The sequence below is a fragment of the Drosophila santomea genome, chromosome 2R, assembly GCF_016746245.2.
Source record: "Drosophila santomea strain STO CAGO 1482 chromosome 2R, Prin_Dsan_1.1, whole genome shotgun sequence".
NCBI lineage: Eukaryota > Metazoa > Arthropoda > Insecta > Diptera > Drosophilidae > Drosophila > Drosophila santomea.
The window spans coordinates 7,569,428-7,592,657 of NC_053017.2; the positions used below are offsets into that span (position 1 = coordinate 7,569,428).

A 23,230-nucleotide genomic window follows, 5' to 3' on the forward strand; every position below is an offset into this window, starting at 1 on the left:
AGGCACCGAGCGAAGGCCTAGTTGCGGTTTGGCTGCACTTTGATAGCTTCCCGGAGCGTAAGGCGATATGAATAGGAATGAAAAGTTAAATAATCTTGTGGTCAAGTCCACTCAACTTGTAAATGACGCTGCAAGAATGGCTTCGCCAGTTGTTCATAAACATTCGACCAAATGAATTGATTAACCAAGTTCATTGGGCGTATCGGTCGAATACTAAACCTTTAATTGCTGTCGTAGCACGAGCACCCGGCTGGTTTTGCCCAATAATAAATAGTTTGCCGTAATTTGTCTGTGAAAAGTGGCAGGCAATATTATCAGTCGACAAATGTATAAATGTTAACACGAAAATAACATTATTTCAGCGCACTGATAAAAGCTGGCAAGCGAAAAACTGAAAACGGAACTACAATGTCCGAGAGTCAGCAGCCGGTGCTTAGTAGAACGCAGTCATCCGTCGACTACGGCAGCACGATCCGGACGGAATCGCTACGCCGGCCCACATTTATTCCGATCGAATCTCCGCGTCGCTATTCCAAAATGGCCCAAGGTTCCCTGTCCGGTCACGAGGCCCAGAACCGGCTCCAAAGATTGGAGTACTTCCTCAACGTTTTGAACCAGATGTGCATTGGATTCGTCACCATCTATATTTCCTACCTGACTCTACGAACAGGGCTGTCTGGCACGGGTCTGCATGCCTGGCTGGTTACCATCGGGGTAAATAGTTTGGTATTATCACCTCCTAAGCGGGCACTGAAGATCCTCCAACACCACAGTTCTCCTTCTTTATGGCCGAGGGCGTTATGATCCACTACGGCGGAAATGTGCTGACAAACGGATACAAGCGCCAAACGAAGACCACCATACACTGGGTGCTTCTGACTTTGGGAGGCGGTTGCGGGGCAGCTGGGGCCCTTATCAAAATGATTCAAAAGGGGTTTTTGCTGCAATCGACACATGGGAGGCTGGGTGAGTATATAGCAACAGATGCTAGATTCAAAACTGAGTGATAGATCCTCGTATTCTTTTTTATTTGTTCCCATTAAATATTTAAAAGTTCATAAGTTAGGCTATTCAAAGTTGTATTTCCCTGTATAAGCTACATTAGTATTTCAACACAACAGTTTTTTATCATACGCCCCTACAAAATTACTTTAGTTACAATAGTCTAGCTATTTTATCGCATTTTTATTAACTTTTAGCGGTAAAAAAGCCGTAAAAATCTTTAGCTTTCTCGGTATTTAATATTAGCCTAACACCTAACAGAAACTGACTAATATACTCGCTCTTCGTCAACAGGGATGACCGCCTTCATACTGTGCATTCTAGCCATGTCCTCAGGCTTGGCGGCACTTTTCTCCGCCCGCATGAAGAAGCTTATCGCACCATTGCTGAACAAGACGTTCCACAACTTCCTGGGATTCGCGTGCTTCGTGATCGCTCTGGTGACCCAGTATTACGGCTACCAGACGGGATACTTCAAGAGCCGTAGTGAGACAGATTTCCAAATCCTGATGAAGTGCCTCACCCTCATATCGTTGGTTCTGTCCAGCTACGGACCGATGAAAGCACTCTATCAGAAATGCAAAATTATATTCAGCCAGTTTTAGATAGGAGGAAAAGTATCACTCGAATGTACGTAGATAAATAAATGTAATTTTTCTTAAGAATTCATTGACCTATGCAAATATTCCTAAAACGACACACAATGGTCTAGGTACAATCGATTAGGTACCGTGTGTTTACGACTATTATTAACTATTTTAACAACGCCTCATTGGGGAAAAACCCGGTGAATAAGCGGTCAACTTTAAAAGTTGTAGAACCCCCTTTTGATTGACAGCTGATAAGGCCCGAAAAATTAATGAATGGACTATTAGATATGCTGTAATTTGGTAACATTATTGTTGACCAACTCACTTATAAAGCAAGCACCTTAATTAATCAATCAAAGCGTTCAACTGATAATTTTAGTTATACAATTAATTAAGTTCCAATTTTGACAAGCATATACCATTTAAAAATCCAAAACGTGGCCGGATCGGTTTGTGACACATAGAGGCCGCATAATTGATAGTAACCGTTCTAAATAAGTCTACTCTTTTGAGACCCTGTGAAATGAAGAGCTTGATTTCCGGTACTTATAATAAAAAATCGGGTGTTTAGCATGGTGCAGTTTCATATATTTATTTTGAAAATCCATATCGTTTCTTCCAAAATCTCTCGCAATAAATAATACTTGGCGCGTGTTTCGCGTTGTGTGTGATACGTATATCAATAAGTCATAATAATAAATAGCTAGCGTTAGGTGTTTAAATTCATAGTCAATTGGGTAATACAAGGCTTCCTGGCTTTAAATCAATTTTCGGGGTAACTTTCGGTAAAAGAAAGTGAAGATCTCTATATAGAATCGGGTGAACAGATCTTTAGCATGCGGTAAATAGGTATTATCAGCTATCGACTAAAGCCCAGTAAAGAATTGTGTATTGGGCAAGGCATATTCGAAATTCGGCATCCTGTATACTTTTACAAATCGCTCTGCTCACAGCTTGTTGCTGCGTCGAATGGCGAAGGACATCAGCGCGTGCTCCAGCCGCATGTGATAGGGAAGCTTGCGCTCCAGAATGACTGGCTCCTGGCCATCCGGACAGCACCGGTTTCGGCAGCACTCGCACTGGCCGTCATCATCTTCGTATTCCTGCTGCAGTTCCTGCTCCAGTTCGTAGGCCTTCTTGGCTGCCCGCTGTTCGAATCGCAAATAGAAGGCCAGGCAGACAAACAGCATAAAGACCAGGGCACACATTGCTCCACTGGCAATGCTCGCCTTCTCCAGCATTGGACGCGGCCTCTTGGGCAGGTAAGTATTGTCGATCTCCTTGTACTCGCACCGCTGTCCCATAAAACCAATCGCGCACTCGCAGCTGTAGACCGGTAGATCGGCAATCTTCACAGCGAAGCAATGGGCATCGTTCAGGCAGTACCAGGCATCGAAGGTCTCAGGACATTTGTATGTGGGGAATGTAATATTGGGCCTGGGCGTGGTCGTCGTGGTGGTGCGCATTGTTGTGCTACTTGTGACTGGAGCCTGGGTCGGCGGCAATGCCGTGCCGGACATGGATGAGGAAATCGAGGACCGCGGCTTGGGCACCGCACGGCTGGAGCAGGCCTCGACGTACGACGGAGGTGCCAGACAGCCGATCAGTACCAGGGCGACCAGCCCATGTTGTACACTCATTGTGGAATGCATTACAATTTGTAGCTTTTTGGGTATCTGCTCTCGTTTTTGGCGTGCAACGTTTGGTTTTTTAAAAGCCTAAAAATACTAAAACTAGTGGCTATCACAATAATAAATTAGAATATTCGTTGTCCGCTGTAGGGGCGTCGTCAGATATCTTTGGAATTGGTTTCTCTACATATGCATGCTACTGGTGGAACGTAAGCGTCGAGTTAGGAGAAGTGTGTATCTGTGAGAAAGATATAAAGTCATTAGTGGCCAGTAGTTTCCAAGTAGCATTGGGGGTATTTAACTCTAAAACAGTGTACTCAACAAAAGAAGAAAACAAACTGCATAAAATCAAATCATAACTATGTATGTATTTATAAAAGTATATATTAAAAATCGCTGTGAATAAATTTTACATAGATGCGTAGAACTCCTCCTTCACAACCAATTCACTTTTTGTTTTAAATTCCATTTACGTTGTCTCCCGTTGATTATCCTAGCTCATCAAAGCTGGCTGTGATATGCGTTGGGTATCCATATCACAACCACTTGATGAGGCTTAGATAATCAACATCGTACGAATGAAGAACAGTTTCTTCAACTTCATGAATGGGTTAGTAACTATATTGCACCGTGTGTGTTGTGTGTGATCAGTGCGACAACAGCGCCCTAAGTCAGAGATGGTAGTCCAATTGAACAATTTTTCTGTGCTGTGGCATGCATTTGTCGACGGTCGTTCCGAATTTAGATCTCAGTTCGCCACGGCTTCTTTTCGGATTGCAATTCACTATAAATTTATATGTTTATTTGAGGCGGACAGAGTGTGTTTTATGATGAGCGTGTGATTATTATGTGGCGGGAAGTATTACCATGATTTGATGTACGATACATTACGCTAAGCTCATCAAAGCTGGCTGTGATATGCCGCGCAAAGCGGAAATGCATTTCACAACCACTTTGAGAGCCCAGCATGAATGCGCCAATAGTTTTATTGATTGAGGTTTCGGGATATTTGACTGCGGGATTTTAAAATTTTCAATTTTGATTTCCATGCTCATGTAATGATATAAACAAAATCAGAGGCTTGTTACCGTTTATACTTGTTGAGTTCAATTATGCCTTTTTTTTCATTTTTAAATTGTGATTTTTTCGTCTTGAGCATCGCGTCGCTCCTCAAAGCTGGCTGTGATATGAATAGGCAGAAAAAGGCAAACATTTCACAACCACTTTGAAGAATGACACAATTCTCCTGCTTCGATTCGATGAGAGCCGAGGTTCAGATTCAGATTGAGATTCTTCCTCTAGAATCTTTTAGCGACGTTCTCACGGCCATGGGCTTGGAGCCTTGTACTTTTTTGCAGCCACGGCACAATAAACGAATATGAAAAAAGTACGAAAATAAATAAATGCGACGACGACTACAACACGATGATAATGACGACGATGACGACGATGGAAATGATGATTACGATTATGAGACAGACTGGTACTGGTACTGGTGATAATACGCAAATGTGAATTGCTATGAATGGCGACAGGGCGCAAGTGAATGGGACAAATTTCGTACATTTATACGCCATAGAATCGCCATCGTTTCAGTAACAACAAAATTCAACAGGCACAAACAACACCGAAAAACAACACAGAAAAAAGAAGGCACGGGCAAAAAGAAGTGCACCCTAGATAATTATAATAAAAATGTAATCATCAATTTGGCGCCAGCCTTTGGCAATTTGACGCCAAATTTGTTTTTATTTGATTTCTGAGTTCGAGTTCGGAAATTCAAACTGATAAGGAATGTAAACGGAGAATAACAAAACGGAAGAACACGATCAAAATCAACGAAAACAGTGCATCTCAAGTTACGATCCTTTATCTATCCAGATCACTATAATCACTTTAGTATGAAAATAAAAACCATTACTGTTCGCCATTTCGAGAGCCCACTGTGATGCAATGCATAAACAGTTATACGATGGGTGTGGGGACTTATTTATGTATTAGAATTGTTAACCGTAAATTACAATTGCTGCACTCTTTCCCCTCTCTTTCTAGCTCACGCGCGGTAAGCGTCAGCGGCCAGCTTATTAAAATTTCCGTTATAAAAATTAAATCCACCGCCGCCGCTTTTATGTTCAGTTCATTAATACATGTGATACGTTCGCATGCATGTAGATACATATAGCACATATGTATGTAGGTTTGAGTGCGAGAGAAAGTCGAAGTAATGAGTGCAAAAGTCAAGTTGAATAGCCATATAAAATGCGCTGAACTTGCGAGCGTGTAGGTCAAGATCAGCGGCGGCACTTTATAATATTTTGTTGGTTTTCGTAAATAGCAAATGAAGCAAGTTCGATGATCTTTTAGTGCATTTCAATATTGAAGGAATGAGCCAACAAACACGATAGCAACAACAGCAATATGTACAAGCACCACAACAATTACAACAACAATCAACTATATTAGAGTGTGGACGGCAAAAAGTGTGCATACATACATGACAACAACAACACCCGCTAATAAAAAATACTGTTGTGGCTGCTTCTTCTTCTACTCTTGCGTCTTTAAAGCTTCTTCGGCAAGCCAGTTTTTGTTGCTGTAATTTTCATGTTGCCTTGCTCTCTTTCATTCTTGGGCGTCGCTGCACGAGTTCGTTGGCTCTTCTCGTTTCTGTATGTGTGTGTTTAGAAAACTGTAAGGAAAGCAAAGTGTGTGAAAAATATGGTTAAGGTAAAAAAAATGCCAATACAGGAACAACAACACAGCTCGCTCTCTTTTCTCTGCTTGCAGTTTCGAAAAAAAAATTTACCGGTTTTTAAGTTTTTGCAAAAAAAAAAAGCTCAAGAATCAAGTCCTACAAGTTTTAAATCAAGAGAGGAGAGAGCAAATAGACGTGAGAGACCAACGAAGGCGCATTTAGCAGAGACCACAACCTTTTGAGGTGTGCTGGGTATACGTCCATTTTGCCACACACACAGCCAACGCTTTATCTCTCGCTCTCTTTTGCTGGCTTTGCCGTCTCACTCTTACTCCATGCCTTTCAAGGGGATAAATTATGTATGTATATATGTACCGCAAGTGTGTGTGCGCGGGAATGTTGCGAAGAATTCTAAGAATTTTGCAAAAGCGACAAATAAAATAGGGCGCGGACTTCCAAAACCAAACAACAGTTTCAATAGTTAAAGGGGAAAATTCGCTTTGCGTCGCTACGCAAAAACGCTTAGCCGAAAAAGAAATATATCACACCAACACAAACATAGAGGAGGCAGAAAAGACGCAGAATATGGGAAAAACTGAGAGACAGCGCGTGTAGGCGTTAAAACCCTTCTTTTTGCTTAAACACCAAACAAAGTTAAAGACTGCTCACTAAAACACCACTTCACTATGCTTTCTCTTCACAAATTACCAACTGTTTTCATTTTAATTTGGACAACATTAGTGCAAAACGCCGACGAGACACCGCGCACACAAAAAATCACAACCGCACCGCCAAAGATTCGAAAACCGAATGCCGAACAACAACAAAATTGGTTCTGAAGATGGAGGTGTTTTCAGCAGAGCGAGAGCATCAGCGGCAAGATTCTCTCGCTGCAGAGGGAGCGGGAGAGAACAAGAGCGACGAAGTCTCTCCTTTAAAAATGCGGCATAATAACAACAAAGCGGCGAGCGGCTTTCGAGCTCATGTATGTAGTTGTATACCCGTTACTTAAATAGTTATTGGGGTATACGGTGCCCCTCACACAGATTTTTTTAAACAAATACTTTGCATAAGTACTCAGATAATTTAAATGTTTATATTTTAAACAAATTAAAATTCGATTTTGTTCATCTAACAACATCTTAGATGTTGATATTCATCCATTCATCTTATCATCTATGACTTTCACCGCTTTTCAGTATTCTGAAATATTTGCTCATAGACTAAAGGGTATATCTGAGTAGTTACGGACCGCAAAAAGGGCGCTCTCTTGTTTTGTTTTTGTTTTGGTGTTGCCAGAAGATTTCGCACGATGTAGGATCAACATGTTATTGACACGACGCCGCCGCTTTTGAGCTTGGCGGAGCGAAAAGCACACAAACAAGAAGCGACGCAGAGCGGCGGTGCAAAAATAAGAAGAAAAAAAATTGCGCTGAAGAGCGAAGGGGCGTGGCGGTGCGCAGGGGCGGGGCAGGTAGCCGGACAAACGGGACGAACAGGATGAAACCCAGACGAGTTCGGCCCAACTGCAGATTTCATGGAACTGGCCGAAGGTTGGGGATGCGCAGGCGCGCAAGTAAACAACATTCCATTCCTCGGGAAATTTCTTCTGGCCGCTCGAGAAGCGCGCCAAAAATAAAGCCCCGACCGATGTCGTTTACACAACCATTGGGATTTCGACTTTTCAGATTTCTCGCGATTCAAAACCCTTGGCGAGAGCACTGCCGAACCAACATACTCGAGATTCGGATTTCAGGGCTGAAAGCGTGTTTCTTCAAGAACTGCAAGTTCACTTAAAAATACGGAAAAAAGGTGTGCTATATTTAAACTAATAATGTCAATGCTGAAACGAGTTTCTTATGGAATTATACTTATATTCTTTTTTATATAGATTCTACGAAAATCTTTACAAGATCTAAACTGTTTATGCCGCCTCTGTGACAGCAAATGAGACTTTGGAATTCCACCACTCCATGTGGCGAACTCGACTCATGGAAGCTTGACTGCATGTATGAAAGCGGCACAACTACCCGTTTCCGGTGGGTAGTCGGTCCGCAATGTGGGCCGCCGACACCATTCCACAGCCAATTGACGTCACAAGCGACACAACAGCAACAACCTGGCACAACGCTTTCTGGGTTACAACAGCTCACGGATGTCGGAATGCATCGCAAAATGGGAGAAAATCAGGAAAAGAAAGAAACCAAGAGTCACCTGAATGGCAAGTTGATTTAGGAGAGATTTGGACAATCAATCGGCTTAGTTTACAGCCCAGCGGGACTCAGTGCCACAGGTTCAACTGTACAATAATACCCAGAAGATGACGACGACGATAGTAATGGGGGATGGGCGATGGGGAATGGGTGAAATGTTAATGGATTGCCCTAGGACCTGCCCTCATTCCGTTTGCCATCTTCGTTTGTTCGCTTCTGCTCTTGTGCATTCCCATTCCAAATCCCAATCCCATTTCCATTCCGATTCAAGTTGTGCTTCTCTGCCACACCGCCTTTCTGCCCCTTTTGCGGTGTTCTGTTGCTTTGTTGATGTTACAATTGTTGCACTTGTTGTGTGCGGCTTAGGACGTTGAACCACAGCCGGCAGAAATGCAGAACTGCACGCAACTGAGTGGCAAGTGTACAGCTGCGGTCACAGTATTAGCAATGCATTGCAAGGAATTCCTCCAGACTGCTGTATAATTGATTTCCTTACGCGTAAATTGGCCGACATGTGTTAGTTAATATCTGCAAATCAAAGGTTCGGAAGCAACGGATTTTCGAAAGGCCCTAAAGACATTAATATACATATATGTAAGTCTTTACAACTCCGAAGTACTTAAGAAAAATGAGCAACCAATCGGATATATACATAATTCCCAATGTCTGCGTCCTTCTTTCCAGTTCATTCTTGCAAATTGCTAACATTTTTACCGCCGTCGCTTTCGCATTCATTTTTATGCTCATTCGGAAAGCCAACTTAAAGGCTATGCTAGTAAAAATCAATAAACAACATTACTGTCACTCACACATTAATACATACATATGCATGTATTGGATGTCCGGTTGAAATGATGACGATAAAAGGTCACGACGAAGAATTTTTCGCCAATTGCCTGGTGGGTCGCACAGTCTGGGTCGCGAGACGTCTATCTAGACAACATGCAAATAGTAACGGTAATCATTAGACGCACACACTCACACTTATTTGCATGCACACTCTCTCTGGCTCTGATTCTGGTTTTGGTCCCATCATCATCTCTCTCGCGACCGCTCTCTCTTTCTCTCCCCATTTTCTATGCTGAGTTCGACGGCCTTCTTACGTAAAATCAACAACAACGCTCTGCGGTATTTCTCTTCTAATAAGCGGGCGTTTGGGGGTGGGGGATGTGCACTCGTCGACGGAGTTGCCATATCTAGCCAGACATCAAACTCGTTTTCACTGTTTTGACTCCACACACTCACGCACACACACAAAAACACGCCCGTGCACCAATGTGAGTGAGTGTCTTTGCAACTGTACAAGAACAATAAGTAGGGGCAGCATAAAAGCAACAACACACGGCGCAGACGCCAAGCAAACCGCTCCCCCTCCCAACGCTCCACTCAATGTTTGTCTGTCTGTCTGGAACGTCTGTTTATGTATGCTTTAGGCGTACACGACAAGCATGAATGTGTGTGAGCAAATTTTATTTTTCTGAATGTAAAGGAAGTGGCACGTACTGTACTACTCAACTCACCGCTGCCGCTACCAACAGCGGCCACAACAACAAGAGCAGTGACAGACGGATCAGGCAGGGAATTCGAAATTGGAAATGGAATAAGAGCGGAGAGCTCCGCATTCGGATGTTCCGATTCCGTATCGTTCCCAGCAGCAAAGCGGTCAGCGTTCCAATGCCAGCGGCACAGTGGGTGCGTTGCGAAAAGTGTATTGGTGCAAAACCGAAACTAGTGGTTGGATCATTAGCAGAAGATACGTAGGATAAGAGCGAAAGTATACGGATATCCGTTTTGCTGTAGTAATAATAATAATAATAGTTTAATTTGAAATGTTTCAAAATTAATATATGATAAAAACTTACGAAAACTACCCAAACTAAAAAATGTACAATTTATTTGTTAAAAAATGGATTCAATAAAAATTAAATATTATTTAACTAATGTGCTGATGCTCATTTAGGACCAATCCAAAATGATCGATCCATTGTGCAGCAAGAAAAGCGGGATAAAAGGCGAAAGGGAGAGCTGCTGGTTTGCGTCTCCGCTGTGCAGCAGACAGACAAGACGCTATGCGTTTTCTGAGAGCCTGGAAGGAGGCGGCGGCAGGAGAGGGTGTGCCGCAATATTATAAACAGGAAATGGAATTTACCCACACGGATGCAGCCCAGTGTAGTGTGTGTCTGTGTGAAATGTTGATGAGCCGCCAAACGGACGTGGTGCTTAATTCACAAATGAGCACGATAGAGACAGAGAGAGCAAAGCACACTGCCGAATAAGCGAAGGAGACGGCGAAGCGCGCTTACAAAGTTGATTGAAATCAATATACGTATGTATGTATACATAGCGTGCAAAAGGCCATAGACAAGTGTGCCAGTGTGAGTGTGCTACGTCCGCTCGTGGAATGTTTGAAAAACGCGGCCAATGACGACTGCCAAACGACAAGAAGAGCAAGAATGTTGAACTCTGGAATGCGGCTGGAAGTGGGAAGAAGTTTCTGAAAATAGAAGCCGGGGGAGGGGGCTTTTTCACCTGCCACGCCCAGCTGCCCCTGGAATCAATTAACATGTTGCACAAGTGCAGCGGCTCCTATGCATACATATATCGTATGTACTTGTGATACCGTGTCTTACGCACACAGAGGTGCAATTGCAGATGGCGACGAATGTAGCGTGTAGTTTTTTCTCGGAAATGAGCAATGAATGAAATTCGGTTGTTTTCAGAGTGTACTCACTCACTCACACAAACACGCACGCACACACTTGCAATTTGGAGCAAGAGAGAAAGTCTGCACGACATGCGCTCTGGCGTTTGTGTGTATACAATTTGTTTACTTTTTGCGCTACAATTGGCAAATAAAACAATAGCGCATTTTTACGCAGCACTTTAGCATACTAACCCACATTGATTGGTCCGCAAAGCGTGCAAAAATTTGTTGTCTTCCTAATTAAAGAAAATTAAAAAAACACTAAGCGAAAAAAATGTCGGCAAAAACAAGACGCAGCTGAATTGTGCGCTAGTGTGTGTAAAAAGGAGACGGCCATAGAAAAAAAAAACATACATATACACACAGGAGAATTTACTGCTGCTTGCGGCGCCCACACACACATACACAAAAACACACGCCTATTTAGTACAGCAACTGCGTAAATTCAATAAAAATAGTCTTGTGGAGTAAAAAAAAACTCCATTTCCTGTATTCATTTCCCCTTTTTTCGCCGGAGATACACAGTCACTAATTTTTGGCACTCACACTCGCGCATTAATGTATGCAAGCTACGCCTTTTTATTGGTTTTCATACGGATAGTTATCAAAAATTTTCCTTGGGCACTTACTTTGGGGTTTAGCTCTTCGTTTGTTGCACTTTTTTGGCCGGTTTTCAAGCCATTTTCTTTTTGAAAAATTGAAAGAGTACAATTCGTTCTGTCGCGTCTTAAATGAACAAGTGTTGCCAGACTTCGAAAAGAAGGCAGAGATGACACTATCGCATGGCAACACAAAGATCAGTGTTGTAAAGCGAACATAAAAAATATCTAACAATTTTAAGTTTAAGTTATTTACATTACTTGAATATATATTTCTGTATTAAACATGTTAATTTTCAATTTACTAGCAATAAAATATGGTTAATTATTTAGTTTAATCACGAGCGTGAAACCCAAAGTCTCGAAAATTTCTGCTTCTATGTTATACTGTTGCAGTATAGATTTAACCATGCTAAATGCTATTTTATATTATTTATATATTTATACTATTACTTGCATTATTAATTTTTTACAAGGAGCTAGTACTGTTAGATTTGGCTTGAATATAGCTAGATAGTCTTTAGCAATACTTTTTTCAGTCCCCTTCCAGTAGGCGTTTGCTGATCCGGCAGCTCCACGCGACGCCATTTCAAAACAAATGCGCGGCAACGATTTTTTTTACCCCGCAACATTTGGTGAGAAGTCGCAAAATTAGTCAGATTACTTCATAAAAATGGGAGCAAAGACAACGAAATTAGAAGGTGAATATCTGCCGGATACGCCGACATTAAACAAAATGCGCCTGGCCAGCGAAAAGCGAGAACAAATGGAAATGACGACGCCGATTCGAGAGCAAAACAACGCATTACTCGATCCTCGATCACCAAATGGCTGTCGCACGCCCTTAACCGTAAGTTTACAAGCATTAAGGTTCTTTGAGGGGTTAATATTGATGACGGCGTTGTAGTTCTTGCAGGCGTCAAAGCCTAGAGTCGAGAAGGAGGAGCAGCATGTGACCACGAGTGAGAATGCCTTTTCCGTGTTGAGAAAACGGTTGCTTAAGGGCTTCTCCCTGAATGATCCTCGTTCTCCTCAGCTGAATCGCACTCCCCTCGTTCTCGATGAGGTTCGTTCGCTCAATCTGGATGACACCTTTGCCGATCTCTTCGTGGACACCAGAGTGGGTACAGCACAAAGGGCGGTGCCTGCTACGCCTTCCCAAGTGGATTTGGAGGAGAGTTGCGATAGCTTCGGCACACCGCCGTCTGCTGCACACAACAATAGTTCCCTGGAGATTGTTTCACTGCCCTACGATCAGGAAGAAACCTTGCCTTGCGAGCATCAGCTGCTGCCATATCAGGAGCAGGATCATAATCAGGGTCTGGTGAAAGTAACCACACCTCCTCCAGTACAGCAGCCCCATAATGATCCCCGCTCGCCCAGCCTGGGCGTCGATCGCACACCCATCATCTTCTGTGACGACGAGGAGGAGGAGGCACGCGAGGCTCAGATGCTGGAGCACATACTGGAAACGCTAACCTTGAATCTCAGCACTGGCAGCAGCATGGCCTCCTTTGCCGCTGGCGAGGAGCAGCTAACAGAAGTGCCGGCCAACAAACATCTGGAGCGAGTGCGTTTGGGTCACAAGCGTCGGGTGCCACCGCGCAAACCCGCCAGAGCCAACAAGCCAAAGATCTACGTTGATCAGGAGGAGGATTCCTCAGGGGCCATAGGGTCCATTACGCCCAAGACAAACAGTACCCCGCTGTCCGGTCAAAAGCGAACTCCACTCAGTTGTGTTAAGAATAAGCCGCATCTGCGATCCCGTTCTATGGAAAAGGATTCCACGAAGAATCAGATTCCGTCCGTGCAGAACTTTAACGATCAACTGCGGCTAATCTCTAGTGCCGAGGGAGTCTACGGACCCGTTTACTAACACAGTTTAGTAACTACAATTGCCTTATGCCCACCAAAACCACCAATTTTTCATCTTTTCTCACAAACCCATACGTTTATTACTCATCTTTTAATAAAACATTTTATTAGTTTTCTTGCCAGTACATTGTTTTTATTATTGATGGATGAAGGAAGCTTTTTGAGTATTATTCACTCTAGTTTTCTCACAGTTGAAACCCGGACTAATCATTTTTGATGTAACCCATTACCGAGAATGAGCGACTTAAAATTTGTATATCAATTGAAGACATTGAGTCTTCAACGTTACATTTTGGTAAAACCGCCACAAAAGCTATATTTAATTACTAAGAGTATTTCATAACACTATTAGGTACTTAACTTCATTCCTAAAGTAATATACTGCATTAACTAAGCTATTTGTGAGGACCACTTCAGGTTTCAAAGGGACCGGAATACGTGACATATCAAAAATACATTTGTTCAAAGCATGGTGATTCGAGGAGTTGGAGCTCTACTGATACTGTAGCTGCAGCTTGTCCAGCAAAAGGTCAATGGCCTCCTGGTCGAATTGCTCGTCGTTGGCCAGCACAAAGTCAAAGCCGCCGGCCAGATCATCTAGATCGCACTCGGAGGGGACATCGTCGATGCCCGCGGTAAAAGTCCATCCCCGTGAACAGCGGGTTTCTGGACGGGATGTCAGTCGCAAAGTGGTGACCCTTTTCGCCCCGTAAGTCTCCCGGAACCATTTAATGTCGTTCTTGCGCCGCACATCGCTCACCAGAATGTAGGGCGTCTGCTGGCGACTGAGCGCCTCCTCCATGGCCACGCGACAGAAGTAGCCGTAGTCCTGGGTCCGCACCTCGTCGCTCCATACGATCATGTCGCGCCGGTACTTCTCCTTGTAGGGACCATCGCTGAGCAGGGCGTCCAGGTCCAACTGCAGCTTGCGAGCCCACTCTGACTTAATGGGCTCCGAGATTCGAACGATTTGCGACCGGGAGCCCAATCTGAAATAAGATTGGTTTTTAATCGTCCGATAATTTGTGTGTAAAGTTGTTTAAAATCCATTTAATTCAGGGTTTTTGAGATTAAATGGGCATATTTCAAAAGAAGTGATTGCTGACAATTTAGCCTTTGGCTTAAAGAGTTACTTAAAATTGGTTTTAAATCACTTTTGACGCGGTACAAATGCCAATTGGCTTTAGTCATGTTTCGATACGAAAAAGTCATCAAAGTGATCCCAAATGTGTGAACATTTGAGCCACAGCAACGCGAGAAGAGTTCTGGATGATGGGGAGTTCTACGACTATGAATGGAGACCACCCACCTCCGCTGCAGCCTCTCGGATATGTAATCCTTGCCGCACTTTCGCTTGCCGCTGATCAGTACAATTTTCAACATTTTTCGGAGGCAACTTTCACTTTTGGCCGTCCGCTTCTTTCACAACCGCTGCTTCTGCTTTACTGCTGCTTGTGTTCTACGCAGTGCTCATTAGATACTGCATGTGGTATTCTCCGTGGCCTGCCACTTGACTCCGGCACGCCCGGCCTGTTGTCTTTATGCTAATGCTAATGCTCCATTCAATGTCTGGGCTCCAAGTCGGATTTGTTTACCTTTTGTATTTGGCTGGCGGAGCAGCCAGCTGGAAAGCCTATCGTTATCGCAGGCAATCGATGGGAGGCCAATCGAGCGGACTTTTTTGAATTTGGTTCAGCTTCAGTTCCTCAAATGTTCTATAGAAAGTACTGAAGAAATTCAAATGATTGGCAAAGGTAACCCTTCTGTGAAACACATAGTTTTAAAATCGGAGTAGCATTTATTTTAAAGTTCGGGTTGGCCTAACCCCGTAAAATATCTTTAATAGTTTTCACCTTAACATACATTTGTTCACTTAATTAAAAGCCGTGCCTGCGTACAAATCATCTACCCTGGTTTCTAGCCCCTCGCTTTGCGTCCCTTATCTGTAATATTGCGACTGCTGCCAGTTGCCACTCGAGCCACCAGTTGGCGTTTCGGCGGAACCTCCAATCAGGGCACCTGGGACACCAGCGGGATGGCTGGCATTTGGATTGGAAGGCTGTGCGACTGCTGCCACGCCGCCCAGTGGCCCAGATCCCGGATTGCCGGCCGCGCTGCCGAAGGAGGCGAGCACGCTGCTGTAGTAGGAGGCATCCGCCACCGACTCGGACAGGTGAGGCGTGCCCTTCTTGAGCGTGTGGTGCAGCGTGGCCTTGCCCTGGTGACAGTCCTGCGCATTGGCATTGTTGATCCTGGCCAAATTGGCCAGCGTGAGCGTCGAGTGGCCGCAATGGATGGCGTTTTGGGCGGCGGCAGCGGATCCTGGTGGCGGAATGTTACCGATGCCCCCGACACCGCCGACCAGTGGCAGCCGCGACAGGACGGGACGGGCAATGGAGGCGGAAACGGATATGGGGACAGACGACTCGGAGAGCTGCAAGGGGCAATCGGGTTTTTATAGACAGGACAGCTTAGTTTAGGAGCCATAGCTACCACTCGCCTTGCGCTGCTTGTGCAACTCCAGGCCCAGACCGACGCCGCCCAGATCCGTCATTTTTGCCTGCTCCACCATGGCTGACAGTTGCGGCTGTGGTTGCAACGGTGGCGGCTGCGGCGCCACATGTCTGTGATTGATGTGCGCCTGCAGATCTCGTTGCGATAGGTAGGTTCTCCGGCAACCGGAGCTGCCGTAGCGACTGCCGCCGTGCGTGCACATGAACACGGTGCCCAGGCCACTTTGCTCCACGCGGAGTACCTTGTCCGTACACCGGGGACAGCTCTTGATGGGCTCAGCACGGGCGCACTTGAGGCAAAAGACGTGCTTGCAGGGAATCATGCGGCCGTAGACGAGGATCGGCTTGTCGCACTGATCGCAGCAGTGGATCATCGGGTTAAGCACCTTCTCGCCGATCAGGCTCACCTTGTGATTCCACTTAAGGCGCAGCATCGGCTCCGGAGGTCCGCGCGATAGCGTGGTGAAAGTGGGCGCCTCCAGCTGCGATATGTCCGCCTCCATGTCAACTGCTCGGGCGAGAGATTGCTTTGTAATATGCGACAGGTATGTTTGGATTCCACGAAATCGGTTAAGCAAAGATAAATGAATACTGCGCAAGCATAGCAGATTACCCATCTTGGGCCAACCATTTCTATGCGGAAATACTGGTTAGACTCACTTGTTTGGCTCAACACGGGCGGTGCCACTTGCTGCAGGACCGGTGGCTTTGGCGTCGCTGGAGGCATGTCCTCGCTGACGGCTCCTGCTGGTGCGTGGTGCAGCGGATCCTCCAGCGCGGTGACCGTTTCCATATCGCCCTCCTTTTCCAGCTCTTGCATGACCGAATCCTCGGAGGGGTCCAGTCGTCCAGGACTATCCTCCAGGGCTGCACAGCTACTGGCCGCCAGGGCTGCGGCGTCGGCGATGCTGCTGTCGTCGATTTTTTTGCCACGACCGCGTCCTCGGCCACGTCCACGCCCGCGAGCCCTGGTACCTCGCCCTCGGCCGCGGCCGCGCTTCACTTCCTCTGTGTCCATGGTTCAGTGGTAATAGCCTTGGTTTTTGTGCCGGTTTTTAGGTTTTTCGGTTTTTGTTTAGCTCTGCATTTGCGCCTGGGCAGGGTTGTCAGCGATTCGCGAAGATATGCACGGTTTTAGGGTGACCATAACTGCGCCCAATTACCCAATTACACTGGCACTGAACGGTCCGGCAACGCAGGTCGGTTTTAAATACAATATTTTTTTTGTTTCTTGTTTTTTCCGTTTTTAAATGATTATTTAGCATTATTGAGTTTAATAGATGGCGTAAAACAATTTTATTTTTAATGATAAGCTATTCTCCAATTGTGTGTGTATCAAACATCAAAAACTGAAAAATGTTTTTTTTTTTAATCCGAGCCTTAAAACTTAAATCAGTAAAAGTATGTAAAAGCTACTTTAAGTATTATTAAGATGCATAATCGAACATAATTTATAAAAATTTTTTGATTTATAAAATGTGGCTTTTAGTTTTAATAGCTTTTAATATTACTATTTTATTTTATTTATATTTTTAAATTGAGCTTTAAAAATACGATTTTTTATATTTTACGACCTATAATAGTGTAAAAAAAATGTATCGTTATGTTCTTAGATGCGGTGGAAAGTGTGTGCAGCTAGGAATCGGGGTCATCCACTTTGGGTGCGAGATAGTATCGAATGAAGCCGTAATCCTCAATGGGATACTCCACCAGGAGAGGCACCTCGGCGGACAGGCAGATCTTGACGCGATCCGCGAGAGGAGTGGCTTTTGTGAAGGTGTTCAGGTAGCGACCCGCGAAGGACTGGGTCAGGGGTTCCTGCACCTCAATGCTCACATCCATTTTTGTGCCCTCACTTAGCTGGATGTTGGCCGAGCCCAGATCTCCATTGGCCGAGAACTTGATGGCCTGTTTGGAGCAGGCGATCGTCAGGGACTCGTCGAACATGCTCATGTCCCGGCAAATGCGGGCGAACTCCGTCGACGGCAACTGTATGACGCAGGAGTAGTCCGTTTCCGGAATCCCCAGGTGGTCCTCGTCAAGATTCAAGAGCCTTAGCTCGTAGTCCGCCGTGCGTTCTTTGCCATCGGACTCGAAGCTGAGCGTAATCTTGTCCGGTTTGTCAACGGCCTTTATGGTGACCGCATCGTCGCTATTGGCGCACTTAAGTACCTTGCCCAGGGATTTCAGATCCAATCCCAGGGAGACATTGCGATCGCAGCGGAACTTTTCAAAACAATCCGATTGGAGGGTTAGGGCCACCAGCGAAACGTGGGAGTTGTCCATTGATTGGAGCTGAAAATTAGAGTTACGTGGTTAGTTTACGCTTTAAGACACCTTACAAGCTGCCCCACAAAAGCTTCAATCCTTACAAGTCATAATTTCTTTTCAAAACACATACATAGTTATTCTCTACATTTTTAATCACTTCCCATAACGACCGCTAACCTGAATTATACATATGTATGTAGTTAAAATATTATTATTTTAATAAAAAGGCCCGAAGAATTATTTTTTGTTTACTGGAAAGCTAAAACCTATTGGACCAGTTTAACACGATTCCGTTCAAGAAATACTGAACCATTGTGGTTTCTTCTCATCACCTGCAGGCCAGAGTCACTGCAGTCCAATGTTCCCTGAGCGATGATTTCCTTCAGCGCATCGATGATCTTCTTCAGCAGCAAAGTCTGACTTAATCGCGCCTCCAGCATTTTTAAAAATTAACAAGCGCAGAGTCCCGTTAATTTCACAATTCACAAACAAAATGAAACTAGTCAGCTGTTTTGCTTTAAGCGGAGAGATGCCAGATTGCCGCAAAACCTTGTAATTTGGCCTATTAGGCTATTCCTAAAGCGAATTTAAATTATGTTGATATCTATACAATTAGTGCAAATACATTTTACAATTCGATTTGAAACACGATGGTAATCGGCTTTTATTTTAAGTAACTCAGTTTAATTGAGCACCCGGGTGATCTGGCAGCTTCTGCAACGCTGGTTCCGGTTCTCACGGACTCAATTCAACAAGTTCCAGTTGCAGATCCAGTCATCGTCCAATATGTTTACGCTGCAATGGCATTTATTTATAACTAATTGCTGAGCTCCGCGATGGCTGCCGCCCAGGTGGAGGAACACGCTGCTCAAGCGGCTCCCCATGCCGATAGAAATCCGAGCAGCGACTGGCGACAGTGGTGTCGCCTTTGCGCCAAGGACGACATGCAAGGCAACATGAATGTGTTCCTTAAGAACGAAGATTCCGGCGAGGCATCCTCTATGGAACTGGCCACCGCCATTGGCAAGTACTTTTGGGTGAATGTGAGTGCGCCTCGTGGCTCCTTGGACTCACAAGCTAACCAGTTTCATTTGCTTGCTCTATAAGATAACTCGAGGCGAAGAGTTGCCGGAGACGATATGCAGTGAGTGCCTGTCGCTGGTCACCTCGCTGGTGAATTTCTCGGAACGGATTACCCGCGTCCAGAAGCTTTACTGCATCCTGCAAAGCACGCCCAGCCACGATAGCCCAAATCTCCAGGAACTCAGGTCGAAATTTGGATTGGTCGAAGAGGAGACGCTGACTGAGGTTCACTATGTGGATAAAAAGCCGAAGTTGTTGGATGAACAGCTTGAATTTCTGCCAGAGGAGTCGACTTACTACGAGCTGGAAAACCCACTAACGCCAGAGGAAAAGCAGGAAAATATAGATCAGGAGCAGATCCTGCCGACAGAGGAGCAAGAACAGGAGGAACCAGATGAGCGGGATGCCGACTACGAAGCGGATGAAGATGGCGTGCTTATGAACCTGTGTGATGTCTATGGAATTCAGGAGGATAAATCTTCCGCGGGCAGCTTGGGCGACTCCTCGCCGGGTCAACAAAAAGCTGGACAGGATTCAGCAGACTCTGAAAAAAGACACCAGTGCAGTGAGTGTTTGCGAAGCTACGCCACGTCTAAAACCCTGAAGCGTCACTTGCGACAGGATCATGGTCAGACTGAGCCCTCAACCGAGCAGCTGCAATGCCCTGATTGCCTCAAGAAGTTTCGCCTGCATTACCAGCTTGAAAGGCACATGAAATGTCATGTGCCCCTGCCCAATCGGAAGCAGTACGCCTGCACTAGTTGCGACAAGAAATTCGCCACCAGTGCATCAGCCCAGCAGCACGAACAGTACATGCACCTGGATGAGCGGCCGAGGCCGGTGATTTGCGAACAGTGCGGCGTGGGTGTGCACTCGATGAGCGCCCTCAAGGAGCACGTTCTGAAGCACACAGACTATGCCCCTTTCGAGTGCGAGGTGTGCAAAAAGTGCTTTAAGTCGGCCAATCGTCTAAAACACCACAAAGAGACGCATGATCCGCACAAGTACATCTGCCCAGAGTGCGGCATGCAGCTAAATTCGCGGACCACTTTAAATCGCCACCGGCTGGTGCACACGGATCAGATGCAGCATAAGTGCGACTATTGCGGCCGTGAGTTCAAGCGAGCCAAGGCGCTGAAGAATCACCTAATCCTGCATACAGGACTCAAGCCGTACTCCTGCGACTTTTGTGACCGCACCTTTGCCAACGGCTCTAACTGCCGCACGCACAAGAAGAAGTCGCATCCCGAGGAACTGGCTGCCCAGGAGGCAGCGGGAGGCGGAAAGTCGCACAACAGAAATATACCCAAGCTGGAGGCACTCAAGGCGTTGTAGGTTGACTAAAACAGTACATTTAATGAGAGCTTCTAATGATTTTCCAATTTCGTTTGTAGCACCAAAAACAAGGACAACCTGTCGCCGGTGGCCACTAAACAGAGCGGCTGCTTCGCTTTCGGGAAAAAGCCAAGGCCAACCGTCAAAGATAATCTAGCTTCGAAACCCGCCTCCACCCAAGATGCTCAGCCTGAACTAGCGCCTGATCCCGGAGGGGAAAGCGTCGCCCAAGCCGATCCCCCATCTGCGGCTATACCCACGTTAGATAATATTTATAACCATATCATGATTGACTATCGCTGATCTACTCGAGTTACGGAGTATCCCAACCATAAGTGTTATTGGCGAATAAGCACAAGTTTTGTTTTCAAATTTAAAGATATAGTTAATTGTTTTGGAAACTACGAAATGCGTAGGCTGGCCTAATTATTACTTTATCGTATCTGATAATGTAATTAGAAAGAGAGCTTCTACGAGAAATTAAATATTTTGCTTATGAGCAATTAATTTTCTTTTGGACATATTTTATTGGCCCTAAAGTGTTTACGGTTCTGAAATAACTCCACTGAGCGAGCGGGAAAGTGGATTTAAACGTATCCGTGGCTGGCGCATGTGCTGTGGGGTCCGGAGTCGGAATCTTAGGCGATGGCAAGTCACCCCCATTTGAATCCCGTCCTGGTATAAAGGAATTTAGTTCAGTTGACAGCGTGCGCCTTCTCGTGTCCTGCTCTTGAAAAAAACTTTTGCCGAAAACCAGTGAATTGAAACGTTAAGGATGTGTGAAAAACCTAATCAAATATTCCCTGAATCAAAAATGTCCAAATTGGGCAGTAAACAAAGTGTGGGAAAAGTGTGAGGCGCACTTTACTCCGACGTGTGAGCGAAAAATCAAAAAAATCGATTTATCCCTTAATAAAAACAAAGTGCACTAAATGCCCCAAAACGTCCGATAAGTTGCACTTAACAAAAAACCTAACTGGGCTTCGAAGTGTAAAGGATTGCTTGAAAACTGAATGCTTTCCGAAAGAATAGTATTTCAATTAAAAATTTAGTGAAATTAGTAGGGAGAAGGGTAGAAAAACAAAAGAGAAGGAAGCAGCTGACACAAGAATCTAACACAGATCAAATAAAAAATAGAAAGTGTAAGTAAACAAGTTTATAAACAATTATCCAACCTTACTAAAATAAAGTTTAAGTGAAATGTGCCAGTGCAGCCCTGGCTCTCGACTCCACAGCTGTTTCTGTTCCAGCTCATCCCTGGTTTTGGGTTTTCGGAATCAGTTCGCTCGCGAACCACTCGAAAGAACAACACCAAATCGCTTTGGCTGCGCGAAATTACCCAAAAATAAATGTTTTCCTACATTTTGAGCTCGTATTAGTGGTGCAAAGTGGTACTATCGGTTTTCAAGGTACCCGCAAAGTGACCGTTCTCGAATCGCCCCTTGTTTTTTGAGAGTTTTTGTCGGCGTTTTCCCACTTGTTTTTTACGCACACTACGCGCCAGTTGCATGTGTGTGTGTGCGAGTGTTCGTGTGAATAAAAAATCGATTCTGTTGTAAGTTTTTGCCATTAATTACTCCGCCACATACTAAAGCCATGGCTCTGAATCGATGAAAATGTGTAACATGTGTACCATGTGTGCTCGAAACCCAAAACCCAAAACCGAACACCCAGCAGCATGGAAATCTTGTGCTTCTCGCAATTGTTGTTCATAAACCAAGCCAAACCAAACCAGTCCAATGAAAACAGTCGCGTGGGCGGACTCGAAGTTTGCCATCGGAGACGGAGGCAAAGTCCCAGAGTCGCCACCAAAATGTGCTTAGTGCCTGTAATCCGACGCAACAGTGCAATGTGCCTTCCAAAATCAGTCCAGTGGTCCGGTTTTGCCTGCCGATTATTTCTTTATTCGGCGATCTACCAAATCAAATGGGTTGTGATTGTGTAAATCAGAATGCCCAGGATCGGGGTCTAAAAAGATAAGGAACCGAGTTCCTAACATTGTCCAAGTTATATACTTTAAGAAAATACTTACTTTTCATACTCATTTTAGAAAACGGTTAGGCACAATCTTTCGTTTTCCAACTTAATCCTTTTTTGATGCTCGCCCCCAAAAATGTGTCAGTTTTGTCTATAAAATCCAATAAAAAATATCTTCCAAAGAGCATTGACTTTACTATAATACATAAATCAAATTTTCAAAAGTCCTTTCAAATTGGTAAAATTGTATTATCTGGTTCTAAGTCATAATGATTGAAAGAGTTAAATTATTGCCTAAGCAATAGTAATAAACGTACTTGTAGTTCATTTAAACCTTTTTTACATAAACTCGACTTGTAAAAGTTTATTGGAAAACAAAATTAAAACTCAAAACATCATTGCTAATGCTTAATTCTTGGGAATCAAGTTAAAGTTGGCTAAACTAAAACTCATGTTAAATTCACTACCGAAAATTCTGACCAAAAGTTGGAATTAAAACGCGGGCTCCTTGCGAAGTGGAAGATGCAAACAAAACTTTGGGCGGCAGAAAAAAGTAGATAGAAGCCGCGAACCGCATTATCTTGTTGGCTTGACCCAAATTGCAACTGCAACCTCTGAACGCCGCCTGTGGCCTTTGCTTTGTCTTTGTGCCTCCAACTTCATTGTCCTTCTTGTCCCGAGTTTGGGCTCCTTGTATTTGCCACCCCAGGAAGATTCCAACTCGCACTTTGTTTTTTGTGCG

General features: G+C 44.7%; 8 protein-coding genes across 17 annotated transcripts in view; 4 read left to right on the plus strand and 4 right to left on the minus strand.

The window, feature by feature from the left end:
- Positions 1-147: 147 nt before the first annotated feature.
- LOC120444448 (transmembrane reductase CYB561D2) lies at positions 148-1,667 on the plus strand. Its single transcript, XM_039624108.1, has 3 exons — positions 148-714; positions 774-966; positions 1,297-1,667. The coding sequence occupies exons 1-3, from the start codon at positions 409-411 to the stop codon at positions 1,605-1,607; spliced, it is 810 nt and encodes a 269-aa protein (XP_039480042.1). The 5' UTR covers positions 148-408; the 3' UTR covers positions 1,608-1,667.
- Positions 1,668-2,158: 491 nt separating this feature from the next.
- Positions 2,159-11,593, minus strand: LOC120444449 (protein spitz). Of its 3 annotated transcripts, none has more exons than XM_039624110.1 (3): positions 11,465-11,593; positions 5,718-5,912; positions 2,159-3,461 (listed from the first exon to the last, which is right to left on the minus strand). In XM_039624110.1, exon 3 carries the CDS (start codon positions 3,242-3,244, stop codon positions 2,540-2,542), a length of 705 nt encoding a protein of 234 aa, XP_039480044.1. In that variant the 5' UTR covers positions 3,245-3,461; positions 5,718-5,912; positions 11,465-11,593; the 3' UTR covers positions 2,159-2,539. The 3 variants fall into 3 exon arrangements, with proteins under 3 accessions (XP_039480044.1, XP_039480045.1, XP_039480046.1); XM_039624111.1 differs by lacking the exon at positions 11,465-11,593 and adding an exon at positions 6,627-6,723; XM_039624112.1 differs by lacking the exon at positions 5,718-5,912 and having other exon boundaries at positions 11,465-11,585.
- A 406-nt stretch (positions 11,594-11,999) lies between these two features.
- LOC120446140 lies at positions 12,000-13,434 on the plus strand. Its single transcript, XM_039626965.2, has 2 exons — positions 12,000-12,284; positions 12,342-13,434. Exons 1-2 carry the CDS (start codon positions 12,108-12,110, stop codon positions 13,308-13,310), a joined length of 1,146 nt encoding a protein of 381 aa, XP_039482899.1. The 5' UTR covers positions 12,000-12,107; the 3' UTR covers positions 13,311-13,434.
- LOC120446141 (probable phosphomevalonate kinase) lies at positions 13,417-14,924 on the minus strand. Its single transcript, XM_039626966.2, has 2 exons — positions 14,619-14,924; positions 13,417-14,298 (listed from the first exon to the last, which is right to left on the minus strand). The coding sequence occupies exons 1-2, from the start codon at positions 14,690-14,692 to the stop codon at positions 13,803-13,805; spliced, it is 570 nt and encodes a 189-aa protein (XP_039482900.1). The 5' UTR covers positions 14,693-14,924; the 3' UTR covers positions 13,417-13,802.
- Positions 14,925-15,087: 163 nt separating this feature from the next.
- Positions 15,088-16,953, minus strand: LOC120445404 (E3 ubiquitin-protein ligase Hakai). The gene is made up of 3 exons (XM_039625819.2): positions 16,483-16,953; positions 15,810-16,330; positions 15,088-15,743 (listed from the first exon to the last, which is right to left on the minus strand). Exons 1-3 carry the CDS (start codon positions 16,838-16,840, stop codon positions 15,249-15,251), a joined length of 1,374 nt encoding a protein of 457 aa, XP_039481753.1. The 5' UTR covers positions 16,841-16,953; the 3' UTR covers positions 15,088-15,248.
- A 418-nt stretch (positions 16,954-17,371) lies between these two features.
- LOC120445405 (proliferating cell nuclear antigen 2) lies at positions 17,372-18,609 on the minus strand. The gene is made up of 2 exons (XM_039625820.2): positions 18,426-18,609; positions 17,372-18,117 (listed from the first exon to the last, which is right to left on the minus strand). The coding sequence occupies exons 1-2, from the start codon at positions 18,531-18,533 to the stop codon at positions 17,458-17,460; spliced, it is 768 nt and encodes a 255-aa protein (XP_039481754.1). The 5' UTR covers positions 18,534-18,609; the 3' UTR covers positions 17,372-17,457.
- Positions 18,610-18,829: 220 nt separating this feature from the next.
- On the plus strand, positions 18,830-21,018 carry LOC120445403 (zinc finger protein weckle). The gene is made up of 3 exons (XM_039625818.2): positions 18,830-19,136; positions 19,201-20,507; positions 20,571-21,018. Exons 1-3 carry the CDS (start codon positions 18,930-18,932, stop codon positions 20,812-20,814), a joined length of 1,758 nt encoding a protein of 585 aa, XP_039481752.1. The 5' UTR covers positions 18,830-18,929; the 3' UTR covers positions 20,815-21,018.
- A 244-nt stretch (positions 21,019-21,262) lies between these two features.
- The window catches only part of LOC120446767 (tyrosine-protein phosphatase Lar), a 118,004-nt gene continuing 116,036 nt past the window's right edge, over positions 21,263-23,230 (plus strand). For 7 of the 8 annotated variants that reach the window (XM_039627906.2, XM_039627910.2, XM_039627904.2 and 4 more), the window contains exon 1: positions 21,803-22,066. The gene's annotated coding sequence lies outside the window, so the exon portion shown is untranslated. Of the gene's footprint in view, positions 21,654-21,802; positions 22,067-23,230 lie in introns of those variants that run through there. The other variant, XM_039627905.2, reaches the window with a different exon arrangement.

What these genes read in the sequence shown, in the direction of transcription:
- LOC120445404 (XM_039625819.2), bottom strand. Translation starts at nt 16,840, where the DNA reads ATGGACACAGAGGAAGTGAAGCGCGGCCGCGGCCGAGGGCGAGGTACC. An exon ending in GCCCGTGTTGAGCCAAACAA is followed by an intron (nt 16,331 to 16,482) that starts GTGAGTCTAACC and finishes TCGCCCGAGCAG; the next exon opens with TTGACATGGAGGCGGACATA. An exon ending in AGTTGCACAAGCAGCGCAAG is followed by an intron (nt 15,744 to 15,809) that starts GCGAGTGGTAGC and finishes TGCCCCTTGCAG; the next exon opens with CTCTCCGAGTCGTCTGTCCC.
- LOC120445405 (XM_039625820.2), bottom strand. Translation starts at nt 18,533, where the DNA reads ATGCTGGAGGCGCGATTAAGTCAGACTTTGCTGCTGAAGAAGATCATC. An exon ending in GCAGTGACTCTGGCCTGCAG is followed by an intron (nt 18,118 to 18,425) that starts GTGATGAGAAGA and finishes TCTAATTTTCAG; the next exon opens with CTCCAATCAATGGACAACTC.
- LOC120446141 (XM_039626966.2), bottom strand. Translation starts at nt 14,692, where the DNA reads ATGTTGAAAATTGTACTGATCAGCGGCAAGCGAAAGTGCGGCAAGGAT. An exon ending in TCCGAGAGGCTGCAGCGGAG is followed by an intron (nt 14,299 to 14,618) that starts GTGGGTGGTCTC and finishes ATCTTATTTCAG; the next exon opens with ATTGGGCTCCCGGTCGCAAA.
- LOC120444449 (XM_039624110.1), bottom strand. Translation starts at nt 3,244, where the DNA reads ATGCATTCCACAATGAGTGTACAACATGGGCTGGTCGCCCTGGTACTG.
- LOC120444448 (XM_039624108.1), top strand. Translation starts at nt 409, where the DNA reads ATGTCCGAGAGTCAGCAGCCGGTGCTTAGTAGAACGCAGTCATCCGTC. An exon ending in CCTGGCTGGTTACCATCGGG is followed by an intron (nt 715 to 773) that starts GTAAATAGTTTG and finishes CCAACACCACAG; the next exon opens with TTCTCCTTCTTTATGGCCGA. An exon ending in ATCGACACATGGGAGGCTGG is followed by an intron (nt 967 to 1,296) that starts GTGAGTATATAG and finishes CTTCGTCAACAG; the next exon opens with GGATGACCGCCTTCATACTG.
- LOC120446140 (XM_039626965.2), top strand. Translation starts at nt 12,108, where the DNA reads ATGGGAGCAAAGACAACGAAATTAGAAGGTGAATATCTGCCGGATACG. An exon ending in GCTGTCGCACGCCCTTAACC is followed by an intron (nt 12,285 to 12,341) that starts GTAAGTTTACAA and finishes ACGGCGTTGTAG; the next exon opens with TTCTTGCAGGCGTCAAAGCC.
- LOC120445403 (XM_039625818.2), top strand. Translation starts at nt 18,930, where the DNA reads ATGGCTGCCGCCCAGGTGGAGGAACACGCTGCTCAAGCGGCTCCCCAT. An exon ending in GCAAGTACTTTTGGGTGAAT is followed by an intron (nt 19,137 to 19,200) that starts GTGAGTGCGCCT and finishes TTGCTCTATAAG; the next exon opens with ATAACTCGAGGCGAAGAGTT. An exon ending in CTGGAGGCACTCAAGGCGTT is followed by an intron (nt 20,508 to 20,570) that starts GTAGGTTGACTA and finishes TTTCGTTTGTAG; the next exon opens with CACCAAAAACAAGGACAACC.